The sequence below is a fragment of the Loxodonta africana genome, chromosome 3 (genome assembly GCF_030014295.1).
Source record: "Loxodonta africana isolate mLoxAfr1 chromosome 3, mLoxAfr1.hap2, whole genome shotgun sequence".
NCBI lineage: Eukaryota > Metazoa > Chordata > Mammalia > Proboscidea > Elephantidae > Loxodonta > Loxodonta africana.
In genome coordinates, this window is record NC_087344.1 from 12,275,963 (window position 1) to 12,288,876 (window position 12,914).

The following is a 12,914-nucleotide window of genomic DNA, read 5'->3' on the forward strand; positions in this document are numbered from 1 at the left end:
TATGGAGGTGTGTTGTTAGCTGCTGTCAAGTCAGACCTGACTCGTGGCGACCCCATGGGGACAATGGAACAAAATGCTGCCTGGTCCTACACCATCCTCACGATCAGTTGGGGATCTGACTACTGTGCTCCATAAGGTTTTCATTGGCTGATTTTCGGAAGTCAATTACCAGGTCTTTCTTCCTAGTCCGGAAGCTCTACTGAAACCCGTTCAGCATCCTAGCAACATGCAAGCCTCCACTGACAGACAGGTGACGGCTGCGCAGGAAGCGCATTGGCCAAAAATGGAACCCGGGTGTCCTACATGGAAGGTGAGAATTCTACCACTGAACCACCACTGACTCATGGCATGTGCCAGTTGCCGTTCGCTCTGACTTATGGCATCCCCATGTGTGTCATAGTAGAACTGCGTTCCATAGGGTTTTCGATGGCTGATTTTTCGGAAGTAGATCGCCAGGCCTTTCTTTCGAGGTGCCTCTGGGTGGGTTTGAGCCGCCAACCTTTTGGTTAGCAGTTGAGTGCTATTTGCAACACCCAGAAGCATTCCTGTTGGGAATATAAGCAACAAAACCAAACCCAGTGCCGTCGAGTTGATTCCGACTCATAGTGACCCTACAGGGCAGAGAACTGCCCCATAGTTTCCAAGGAGTGCCCGGCAGATTCAAACTGCTGACCCTTTGGTTAGCAGCCATAGCACTTAACCACTATGTCACCAGGGTTTCCTGTGGGGATGTAATGAGGGTCAAAAAACTCAGTAATTGTGAAACACTCAGAACGATGCCTGGTACATGCCCCGTGGTCAGGGAGCAGCAGCCATCATCATTATTAGTGAAGCCAGGAGGGGCCCTGTGGTCACTGCTCACAGCCTGCTCTGGCCATGTGCCCAACTCACAAGTCGCCAGAACTCACTCTCCCCCACCCCCAGGTGGCAGATGTCTTCCTCCTCCTCTCACCTGCAAGCTTCCTCCTTGGAGCCCTGGGTTGAAGTTCCTCCCTTCCCGAACCTTTGGCCCTTCAGGGGCTGCGAGTGACTCAACTGGGGCCTCAGCTCTCCCATGCCTGGCCAGCCCAAGGACATCACCAACACACTTCGAGCACTTGCCAGGACACAGATTTAACCCAAAATAACTTTATTGTTGTCTTTTCTTCTGATATAAAATTATCCTTAGAACCCCAGCCCAGCCTCCCCCGGGGTCAAATCAGGGTGCAATGTGTGTCCCCTATACTGGTCAGGGTCCTGTAGGCCTTTCTGCTTCTAAGGAAGTGTCCTGCTCTTCCCAGTCACCCTCCCTTGTTGGCTGGCCCACTGGGGTGAGCCATAGTTCAGTGCAGAAGTTGAAACTGAGCCTGTCCGGGATATAGGGAACAGAGGGCCCTCTGGGCCCTGGTTGTCGAGCGTGTTTGTTGGGCTGCAGGGTGCAGGCCGTCTTCCAGCAATTTCCAGGAAAGATGGGGGGCTGGGGTCCCCTGGGCTGATGCAGAGGGCTGGGCAGAGGCTGGGCTCGCCTGAGGTCGTACAGTCTAGCTCCTCCTGAGTTCTGGGGTCCGATCAGGTCAGCCCCAGTGGCTGGCGATCAATCCCTCCCAGTGCCAGAAGGTCTCAGCCCTGGAGAGGGCCACAGCATGGGGCCCATCTAGGCAAGGCTCATACCCAGGGTCTGTGATGAGAAGTGTCTCCCCGAGACCCGCATGGAAAGAGGCAGCTTGGGCAGTGCCCACGTGGTGGCTGGAGAGGGGCCTGGGACCAGGCAGGAGGTGTGGGTTCCTCCCACCTAGAGCAGCTGCAGCTGTACCTTCAGCCGCAAAGCACGGCCCCCTGGCCCTGGCCACCCCTTGGGCCTGGTGCCCCTGGGCCCCGCCACGCTCACCACCTCCAGCCAGTAGGTTCCAGGTGCTGGTCTCCGATGGCCCAGCCGCAGAGCACTAAGGCCCTGGAGATGATGCATATGGAAGAAGCCCTGCTCGTTGCCCCTGGCAATGACATAGCGGACCTGGCCCCTGGGAAGTTCCAGCGCTGGCCGCAGCTCCACAATGTGCTCAACCAGGCCCAGGCGCGAGAGGTTCAGGACCAAGGCCAGTGGGGCCTCCGAGTCCAGGCTGGCTAGGCTCATCTGGGGAGACAGATCAAGTGGCTGGTCAGAGACCTGGAAAAGTGGGATGCAGTGGATACAAACGGTGAACACGCTTAACTGGTAACCAAAAAGTTGGAAGTTTGAGTCCACTCAGAGGTGCCTTGGAAGAAAGGCCTGGCGATCTACTTCCGAAAGGTCACATCCCTTGAAAGTGTTATGGAGTACAGTTCTACTCTGACGCACGTGGGTTGGCCATGAGTCGGAGTCGATCAATGACGGCAGATGGTTTTGGTAGGAAATTAGCCAGCTGTGTTTATAACAGCAAAAGATTGGAAATGACTGAAAAGCCCATGATAGGAAAAAGGAAATGAATTACCATTGATCAACAGGGTGGAATAGTATGCAGCTGTTAAGAAGAAAGTAGATTTATACATTCTGGTGGTGGAATCACTTGCAAGGTCTCGTTAAGTGAAAAAGCAAGTTTGTGGAGCAGTGTCTAAAGGATGCAATTTGTTTGTGGAAAAAACAACAGACATACATGTTGGTGTATGCTGTCGAATTCCAATTCATAGCAACCCCATGTAACAGAGTAGAATTGTCCCGTTGGGTTTTCTAGGCTTTGAATCTTTATGAAGCAGATCACCAGGTCTTTCTCCCACAGAGCTGCTGGGTGGGTTTGAACCACCAACTTTTTGGTAAGCAGACAAGTGCCTAACTGTTTGTGCCACCAGGGAATGTAACGTGGGATAGCTACTCAGGGAAACAGTTTGACAGTTTCTTATAACGTTAAACTTATACTTTGTATCCTTAACACATGACCCTGGGTGATACAAACGGTTAAAGCACTTGGCTGCTAACTAAAAGGTTGGGGGTTCAAGTCCACCCAGAGGCACCTTGGAAGAAAGGCCTGGTGATCTGCTGCCAAAAATAAATCAGCCATTGAAAACCCCATGGAGTGCAGCTCTGCTCTGACACACATGGGGTCACCATGAGTCAGATTTGACTTGATGGCAACTGTTTTTTGTTTTTTTTTTAAGAGGAGAAAAATGTCTAGCATAGCTCTGCCCTTGGCTTCCCTTTAGCCCTCTATCCGCACGGCTAATGGTCAGTCTTGACAGATTGGCATAAAGGCCAATGCTCATTCCCTGGTGGGAAAGCACACCTTTCCCACCTGTGGCAAAGATGATGTGCTGGACCCCGTCTCGGCTGAATGGACGGCAGTCTGGCCCCTGCCAGCGTGGACTGAGGGAATGGAGGATTTGGCCTCAGAGACCCAGATAGGGGGCGGTCAGTCAGATGGCCTCTGGTCCTGGAGCCCTGAGGTCATTCAGAGGTACCCAAGGAGGCTGGCATTAAAAAAAAAACTCCAGAGCTGCCCAGAGAGGAGAGCCAGCCCCAGACAGAAGAGCTGCCTAACAGCTTTCCGGTTCCCAGGAGGCCGCTGTAGTTCCTGATCTGGGTTCCCTGAGAGGCCCCTGTGTGCAGATGACAAACCCCTCTTTATCTGAGCTCCTCTGAGTGCCTTCCTGATTCTGGCACCTAGACAGGGCCCTGAATAAGCCAGTGAGCACCAGTGGCAGGGTCCCAGCACTGGGCGACTAGACAATCACACAGCAATTTGTTTTCTTCTCCTTTGCTTTGGGCAGTGCTGTGCTTTATTTTGCCTAATTTACATGCCAATGGAGAGTTTTACTGTTGCATTAAAGTGAAAGCTATTCCTGTTCTCAGTTCTGAGATTTCAACTCTTTCAGGGAGTGTTGCTTAGACATGTGCTCTTACTGACACCTGCTGGCAGTCAGTGGTTATTGCAGGCAAAGTCATATGGCATACTCATCCTCCACTCAGATCTGCTTGTGCCAATCCCAGGAGCCGTCTCCTGACGACTACTCCATTCACTCTTGCTGAGTACCAAGGGCTGTTGATACAGCAACAAGCCCGACAGACAGGACTCTGCCTTTGTAGAGCTTACAGAAGATAGGGACAGCTATGGAGTAATATTCAGGGGCCCTGGTGACACAATGGTTAAGTGCTCGGCTGCTGACTGAAAGGTTGGCAGTTCAAACCCGTCAGCAGCTCAGCCAGAGAAAGATGTGGCAGTCTGCTTCCATAAAGATTACAGCCTTGGAAATTCTATGGGGCAGGTCTACTTCTGTCCTATAGAGTCACTACGAGTAGGAATCAACTCGACGGCACACAGTAACATGTAATATACACAGCCATTGTTTTTCCCAGCAAGGGTTAAAAAAAAAAAGCCTAGAGGGTGAGAGAGGGCAAAATGATATGCTCACATTTAATTAATTTAATGTAGCAAGCCTCCTAGGCTCAAAACTCCTTTCCCACTTCTGGCTTTATTTTCTCCCACAGTATTTATCATGTTATAAAATAAGTTGGGTTTTTTAAAAGTCTGTCCGTCTGCTAGAATATCAGGGCAGGGGCTTCCATCTTTCTTGCTCACTGCTGTAACCCCCATGGCCATTACAGTGCCCAGCACATAGTAGGTGTTCAATAAAATCTACAGAGCAAAGGTATTTGGTCTCAGGAGATGTCTGTAGAGGGCTGAGCTAGGGGTGATGGCATCTGTACTCAGCGACAATATTTTTAGACCCTGGGTGGTGCAAACAGTTAATGTACTCTGTCGCTAGCTGAAAAGTTGGTGGTTGGTGGTTCGAGTCTACCCAGTGGTGCCTCAGAAGAAAGGCCTGGTGATCTACTTCCAAAAAATCAGCTACTGAGAACTGGAGGTGCTCACTCGTCTATGCCAAGAAATAGGGAAGACAGCTTCCTGGCCAGCTGACTGGAAGAGATCCGTATTTGTGTCTATTCCCAAGAAAGGCGATCTAACCGAATGTGGAAATTATAGAACAATATCACACGCAAGCAAAATTTTGCTCAAGATCATTCAAAAGTGGCTGCAGCAGTATATCGACAGGGAACTGCCAGAAATTCAGGCTGGTTTCAGAAGAGGACATGGAACCAGGAATATCATTGCTGATGTCAGATGGATCCTGGCTGAAAGCAGAGAATACCAGAAGGATGTTTACCTGTGTTGTATTGACTATGCAAAGGCATTCGACTGTGTGGATCATAACAAATTATGGATAACATTGCGAAGAACGGGAATTCCAGAACACTTAATAGTGCTCATGAGGAACCTTTACATAGATCAAGAGGGAGTTGTTCGGACACAGCAAGGGGATACTGATTGGTTTAAAGTCAGGAAAGGTGTGCGTCAGGGTTGTAGCCTTTCACCATACCTATTCAATCTGTATGCTGAATAAATAATCCGAGAAGCTGGACTATATGAAGAAGAACGGGGCATCAGGATTGGAGGAAGACTCATTAACAATCTGCGTTACGCAGATGACACAACCTTGCTTGCTGAAAGTGAAGAGGACTTGAAGCACTTACTAATGAAGATCAAAGACCACGGCCTTCAGTTTGGATTGCACCTCAATATAAAGAAAACAAAAATCCTCACAACTGGACCAATGAGCAACATCATGATAAACAGAGAAAAGACTCAAGTTGTCAAGGATTTCATTTTACTTGGATCCACAATCAGCACCCATGGATGCAGCAGTCAAGAAATCAAAAGATGCATTGCATTGGGTAAATCTGCTGCAAAGGACCTCTTTAAAGTGTTGAAAAGCAAAGATGTCACCTTGAAGACTAAGATGCACTTGACCCAAGCCATGGTATTTTCAATCGCATCATATGCATGTGAAAGCTGGACAGTGAATAAGAAAGACCGAAGAATTGATGCCTTTGAATTGTGGTGTTGGCAAAGAATACTGAATATACCATGGACTGCCAGAAGAACGAACAAATCTGTCTCAGAAGAAGTACAACCAGAATGCTCCTTAGAGGCAAGGATGGCGAGACAGCATCTTACATACTTTGGACATGTTGTCAGGAGGGATCAGTCCCTGGAGAAGGACATCATGCTTGGCAGAGTACAGGGTCAGTGGAAAAGAGGAAGACCCTCAATGAGGTGGATTGACACAGTGGCTGCAACAATGAGCTCAAGCATAACAACGATTGTAAGGATGGCTCAGGACCGGGCAGTGTTTCGTTCTGTTGTGCACAGGGTCGCTATGAGTCAGAGCTGACTCGATGGCACCTAACAACAACAACAGAGAACGCTATGGAGCACACGGGGTCACCATGCCTGGAATCAACTCGATGGCAACTGGTAAAGTGTTGACCCTGTAAGTTCGTGGCTGCAGAGGGGTCTGAGATGCCAGGCTGTGAAGGCCCAGGCTGGTGTAGAAAAGGCCATGTGGTGTAGCCATGGGATCCCTATTCCAGCACCTTCAATGCCTGCAACATGGACACAGGATCTGATCTCTCTGAACCTCAATATTCCCATCTATAAAATGGGGGATAATAGTGGCATCTACACCTCCCAGGGAGGGCAGTGGTGGTTTAGTGGTAGAATTCTCAACCATCACGTGTGACCCAATGCAAAGGGAAGAAATGATGAAGTAAAAGAGCTGAACAGAAGATTTCAAAGGGTGGCTGGAGAAGACAAAGTATCATACATGTGCAAAGACCTGGAGATAGAAAATCAAAAGGGAAGAACATGCTTGGCATTTCTCAAGCTGAAAGAACTGAAGAAAACATTCAAGCCTTGAGTTGCAATATTAAATGATTCAATGGGGAAAATATTATATGACGCAGAAAGCATCAAAAGAAGATGGAAGGAATACAAAGTCACTGTACCAAAAAGTACTGGTCAAGATTCAACCTTCTCAGGAGGCAGTATATGATCAGGAACTGATGCTACTGAAGGAAGAAGTCCAAACTGCACTAAAGTCACTGGCGAAAAACAAGGCTCCAGGAATTGACGGATTATCAATTGCTATGTTTCAACAAATGGATGCAGTGGTGGAAGTATTCACTTGTATATGCTAAGAAATTTGGAGGGCAGCTACCTGGCCAACTCATAGCACCTCCTCTGGGGTGGTTCAGGTCAGCCGGGCCCATAGCCTCTTTCCCACCCCTTGGCCTGTCCCCTCGCTGCCCTACCCCTACCTCCATACCCAGTGCAGCCCTGTGGCACCTGGTGGTCCCTGTGGGTGCTGCGCCGTGGCCGGTCCCGTGGGGAGAGGCCATTGATCTTGCACTCGTAGCAGGCTTCGGGTGAGAGCAGCAACTTCTTGTCTGGGGCATCCTGGGGTCCAGAGCTGAAGCTCAGGCCGGAGACACAGTGCCTGGGGCAGACGTGGATGGGTGGGCTTTCAGGGGCACCCTGGGTGGGCCTCCCCAGCCAGCCCCCCACCTGCCATCCCCTCTACACCACTCTGAGCCAGGCTGTCCACGGAGAGTGCACAGCACTCGCGGCTCTGCACATCTGCCTGACTGGCTCTGTATGGATAAGCGATGTGTATGCAGGTGCACAGGGGTCTGCATGGAGGTGTGCCTGTGTGTTGCTGGGTACGCCTGGGAAGAAGTGTGAGCCTGCGTGCACACAAGGATGTTGTGTGCATGCATGTTTGCACACTGGGAGGTGAGATGTACATCAGTCTACCTGAGGATGTGTGTAAACCCATGTGCAGAGATGATGTGTATGTGCACGTTTGCACACTGGGAGGTACGAGTGACACCTGAGTGTGCCCAGGGATGTGTGATAGGTGCAAGGCCGCATGCGCATAAGGATAATGTGTGTGTACATGTACACAACGGGATGTACGAAGGCAAGCGAGTGTACCCAGGGACGTGTGCATCAGTATGCACACAGAGATGAAAACGTGTTCATGCTCACCTGTGCATGCTGGGATACAGCAATACGCATGAGTGTACTTGAGGATGTGGGCATGTGCGAGCTCGTGTGCACATGCCCATGTACTACAGGGAGGTGTGTACCCACCTAAGTGGATGTGTGAGCCTACAGGAGCACCGTAAGGATAACTGCACAACAGCGGGGTGTGAGCTGCATGCACACAAGTACTGGGAGCCATGTGCACAGATACTGGTGCCTTGGAGCCTCTGTGTGTCCAGTTTTCTCTAGCAAACGTGTGTCCATGCCTGTGTGCTCAGGCAGAGGCAGCTCTCCTGGGGGAGGGCTCAGCGTGTGCACAGCCCAGGTGTGTACACTCATGAGGTCCAGGGGTCTGCCTGCCCTGTCGGCGTCTCTCACCCCTGCCCAGCCCGGAAGTAGCCTCGGGGGCAGCCGCAGAGGAAGCCGCCGGGGGTGTTGGCACAGCCGTAGCTGCAGGGGCCACCCCGCGTGGCGCACTCATCCACGTCCTGGCAGCCGCCGAGGGCCTGGTCGAAGTCGAAGCCCGAGGGGCAGACGCAGCGGAAGCTGCCCAGCGTGTTGTGGCAGACAGCACTCCCGCAGGCCACAGGCGATTGCAAACACTCGTTCTCATCTGCAGGTAGGGGGAGAGGGCGGGGGCGCACGGCGGTCTTCACACACTCAGTGCCCTCCACCTGGAACACGCCCCCTCCCCATTCCGCCTTCAGAGCTAGGTCCAATGTCAAAGCCTTCACAAGTTCACTGTGACCCCTCACCTCAGACTTCACCTGGTCCCCCCTTTAGACAACCTCCTGCCCATCACCCTTCACCCTGCAGTTCTCTGTCAAAGCGCTTTTCAAAACTTCACGTAAATCCTGAACTACAGAATGACGCAGAACATAAGCTCTTACTCTCAGCACTATTGACTTTCGGGGTGGATAGTTCTTGGTTGTGTGTGTGGGGCGGGGCGGGGGGGCTGTGCTGTGCATCACAGAATGTCAAGCAGCATTCCTGGCCTCCACCCATTTGATACCAGTAGTACCCCCCGCCCCAAGGTGACAACCAAAAATGTCTTCAGGTGTTCCAAATGTCCCCTGGGGGGCAGAATCACTCTGATGAGAACCGCTGCTCTAGTGAATGCCTGTGTCCCCCTGAACAACTGGACAACTCAAGGGCAGAGATGATGTCTGCTTCTCTTCTCACTTCTGTATCCCCTGGGTCTAGTGCAAGGCAGGCCCTTGAGAAGCAATAGCTAAAGGAATGAATCAGTAAGTATGCAGAAGAGTCAGCCTGAGAAATCGACAGCAGAGGTCAAAGGTCTGCAAGATCCAAAAGGGACAGACGCCATGTGGGAAAATACAGAGAAGAACTTAGCTGAAGACCCACCATGGGGGCAGGAGGAGGAGCTGGAGAGCAGGCACAGAAGACAGTGTCCGCAAGGCATCAGGAAAGACGGAACAGCATGTTACAGAGGTCATGGGAGAAGAGAGTGTCCAGGAGGGGCTGGCAGTGGTGCCCAGAGCTGGGGAGGTCGAGGGTGAGGGCTGAGGAGAGATTGCGAGAGAATAGGTCCTGACAAGGGTAGAAGGTTAGGAGGGCCTGGGCAGCAAAGAGAAGCATGAGATGCAGGGCAGAAGGCTAGCCCCCCAACCTGAGGCCCTCTACACCAGCCATGGAAAAGTAGCAAACACACCCACACACTCCAGTGCTGCACCCATGGCAGATATAACTAATAGATTACAGCACTCTTTCCCAAAGTCTAGAGCCATGGTCTCAGGATCTTTCTCAACTGAGCACTCCAGGCCACCACTCCCTGAGAAATGAACTTGGCCAGCCTTACTCTGCAGCCCCCTGACACCCCAGCCTTGCCATTGACTGGGAACTCACTACCTTCTAGGGCAGCCTGTTTGATCTTTAATAGCTATGCTTGTGACAATGTCCTGCAGAGGGGTGGTTCCTAGTTTCCAGCTCCGGGCAGATTCTGATGGGGGACCCAGCTTCCTCCCACTCACCACCACTCACCCACACATTGGTCCCACCGGGAGTGCTGGGTGAAGCCCTGGGGGCAGCCACAGCGGTAGCCTCCTGGCTCGTTCTGGCAGCCGTGTTGGCACCGGTGGGGCCCATCACACTCATCTATATCTGAAAAATGGAGAGAGGGCAAAGGTGGCAAAGATGTAGCCAACACATCTACACACTCCATTGCTGCACTCTTGGCAGACATCACTAATTGAGTGCAGCACTCTTTCCCAAAGCTCAGAGCCATGGTCTCAGGATCTTTTTCAACTGAGCACTCCAGGCCACCACTCCCTGAGAAATGGACTTGGCCAGCATTGCTCTGCAGCCCTCACTGCTCGCCAGTGGCTCTCCTCCCAGCCCTTCTGGATCCCTCCCTCAGCCTGGAGCTACCTTCACAGCCTTGGCCAGAGCTGTCCAGGGTGAAGCCTTGATAGCACTCACAGCGGAAGCTGCCTGGGGCATTGTGGCAGCGCCCAAGAGTGCCACAGGGACCAGGCTGGGCCAAGCACTCGTCATTGTCTGCAGAGGACAGAGAATGGACAGGGCAGCCTGGTCGCTAGGGGTTAACGTGGGGCATCCCAGTTTTGTTCCTACCACTGGATCCACTGTGTGGCTTCAGGAAAGTCCCTTAACCTCTCTGTGCCGCAGTGTCACCCTTCTGTGAAATGGGATTCATGATAGACATTTCACATTTATGTCAACATTTATTGAGATAACGTACGTAAAGGAGTTGGTATGGTGCAAACGGTTTGTGCTCGCCTGTTCATCTAAAGGTTGGCAGTTCAACCCCACCCAGCGGCACCAAGGAAGAAAGGCCTGGCAACCTGCTTTTATAAAGGTTACAGCCAAGAAAACCCTATGGGGCAGTTCTACTCTGCAACACACAGGCTCACCATGAGTCAGAATCAACTTGATGGCAACGGTTTTTTTTTGTTTTTTTAATGGCAGACAGCAGGATAACAGAGTAGTTATAAATACAGACTCTGTAGCCAGATTGCCTTGATCTGAATCTCAGCTCCATCACTTAAAAGCTGGGTGATCCTGGGTGACTTACTTATCCTCTCTGTGCCTCCATTTCTTCAGCTGTAACATAACATGGAGATGATAATGCCTACCTCACTGTGTGTGAGTGTTTTTAATTGTGCTAAAAATAAGCACAAGATAAAATTTGCAATTTTAACCATTTTCAAGTGTACAATCCACTGGCATTAATCACACTCCCAGTGTTGTGCAACCATCACCACTATTTGTTTATAAAAGTTTTCAATCACCCGAAATAAAAACTCTACACCCATTAAGTAATAACTTCCCATTTTCCCTCCCCCGCCAGCTCTTTGTAACCAATAATCTACTTTCTGTCTCTATACATTTGTCCATTTTAGATACTTCATACAAATGGAATCATACAATATTTGTCCTTTTGGGTCTGACTTATTTCACTCAGTATGATTTTTCGAGGTTCATCTATGTCGTAGCATATGTCAGAACTTCCTTTCTCTCTACGGCTGAGTAATATTCCATTGCACAAATGGACCACGTTGGATTTATCCATTCATCTGTCGGTGGACACTTGGGTTGTTTCCACCTTTTGGCTATCGGGAATAGTTTTGCAATGAACACGGATGAACACGTGTGTGTTTGAGTCCTTGCTTTCAAGTCTTTTGGGTATATATCTAAGAGTGGAATTGCTGGGTCATAGGATAATTCCACGTTCAATTTTTTGGAAGCCACCAAACTTTGCCACAGTGGCTGCACCATCTTACATTCCTCAATGTGTTTTTGTGAGAATTAAATTAATGTAATTAGGTAAAAGTCTCTCTTGCTCATTGTGGTACCCCCTGAGTCCAGAGCATGGATCAGCAAACAATCTCTGTAAAGGGCCAGATGGTAAACATTCTTGACTTTGTGGGTCTCTGTTGCAACTACACATCTGTGCTGTTGTAGTGAGAAAGCAGTCACAGACAGTATGTAAACAAATGGACGTGGCCATTTGCCAATAAAGCTTTATTAACAAAAGCAAACAGGGGGCCGAACGTGGCCCAAGGGCTGGAGTTTGCCTGCCCCTGAAGTAGAGCACCGCCTGGTACACAGTAGGTGCTCAGTAGAAGAGCAGGAGCCTGAATAGGAGCTGAACTCAGCTCTCAGAGGAGGTCTGGTCCCCTCAGGGCCACAAGACACTTAAAAGCAGTGACAGGTGGCTTGCAGCGTTGGCTTTGGAACCAACTTCCTCTTTGGATGGTGTAAGCCCCTGAGCTTTCTGAGCACTGTGGGGAGGCCCGAGGACAGAGACTCCACAGAGACTTGGTATAGGTGAGGGCAGGTGTCCTGGGCCGAGCCAGGGGACTCCTGAGGGTGTGCCTCCCAGCCCCTCAGACTGATCTCTGAGGTTCTAGGTTCCACCAGGCTGACAGTGCTGAGAAAGCAAGGATTCAGTTCCAATCACCCGTGTCCCCAGTGCGTAACGCACACGGGGCACTTGATGCTTGATTGTTCAGTAACTGAGGGAACACCAGGTTGTGGGCTGGCCGCTGGGTTTGGGGCACTCACCAAAGCAGGCCTGGTGGTGCTGGGTGAAGCCAGGGGGGCAGCGGCAGGTGAAGGCACCGACGGTGTTGATGCAGAGGAACTGGCAGTTGTGCTGCTTGGAGGAGCACTCGTCTAGGTCTGTGGCACAGACGGCCCGCCCGCTCAGGGCAGGCCAGGCTAGGGCTGGGCAGAGAGGTGGCGCCCGACTCCCAGAGCACCTTCATGCAGGGGAGGGGAGAGCCCTCTTGGGGTGTGTTGGGGGGGAACACGTCACCTCTGCAGGTCCTGCCGTCCTCCTCCAGCAGGTAGCCGCGGGGGCAGGCACACAGGAAGCTGCCCTCTGTGTTTTTGCAGAGGAAGCTACATGGCGTGGGGGTCTGGCTGCATTCATCCACATCTAGAGGGGATGGCGGTGTGCAGGGGACTCAGATGGATTCTCCCCAGGGACTGGGGTCACCCCAGACCCTGGCCATCCTGCATCTGTGAACTCACACCAGGGACTGGCAAACTCTTTTTGTAAAGAGCCATACGGTAAAATATTTTTGGCTTTGTGGGCCA

The 12,914-nt window shown here is 51.2% G+C and overlaps 1 protein-coding gene across 1 annotated transcript in view; it reads right to left on the minus strand.

The window, feature by feature from the left end:
• Positions 1-481: 481 nt before the first annotated feature.
• The window catches only part of FBN3 (fibrillin 3), an 83,511-nt gene continuing 71,078 nt past the window's right edge, over positions 482-12,914 (minus strand). The window contains exons 57-63 of the mRNA XM_064280505.1: positions 12,631-12,753; positions 12,378-12,494; positions 10,221-10,349; positions 9,834-9,953; positions 8,211-8,445; positions 7,134-7,284; positions 482-2,110 (exon numbers count right to left, since the gene is read on the minus strand). Coding sequence (XP_064136575.1) covers positions 1,772-2,110; positions 7,134-7,284; positions 8,211-8,445; positions 9,834-9,953; positions 10,221-10,349; positions 12,378-12,494; positions 12,631-12,753 — 1,214 coding nt within the window. The 3' untranslated portion in view covers positions 482-1,771. The remainder of the gene's footprint in view (positions 2,111-7,133; positions 7,285-8,210; positions 8,446-9,833; positions 9,954-10,220; positions 10,350-12,377; positions 12,495-12,630; positions 12,754-12,914) is intronic.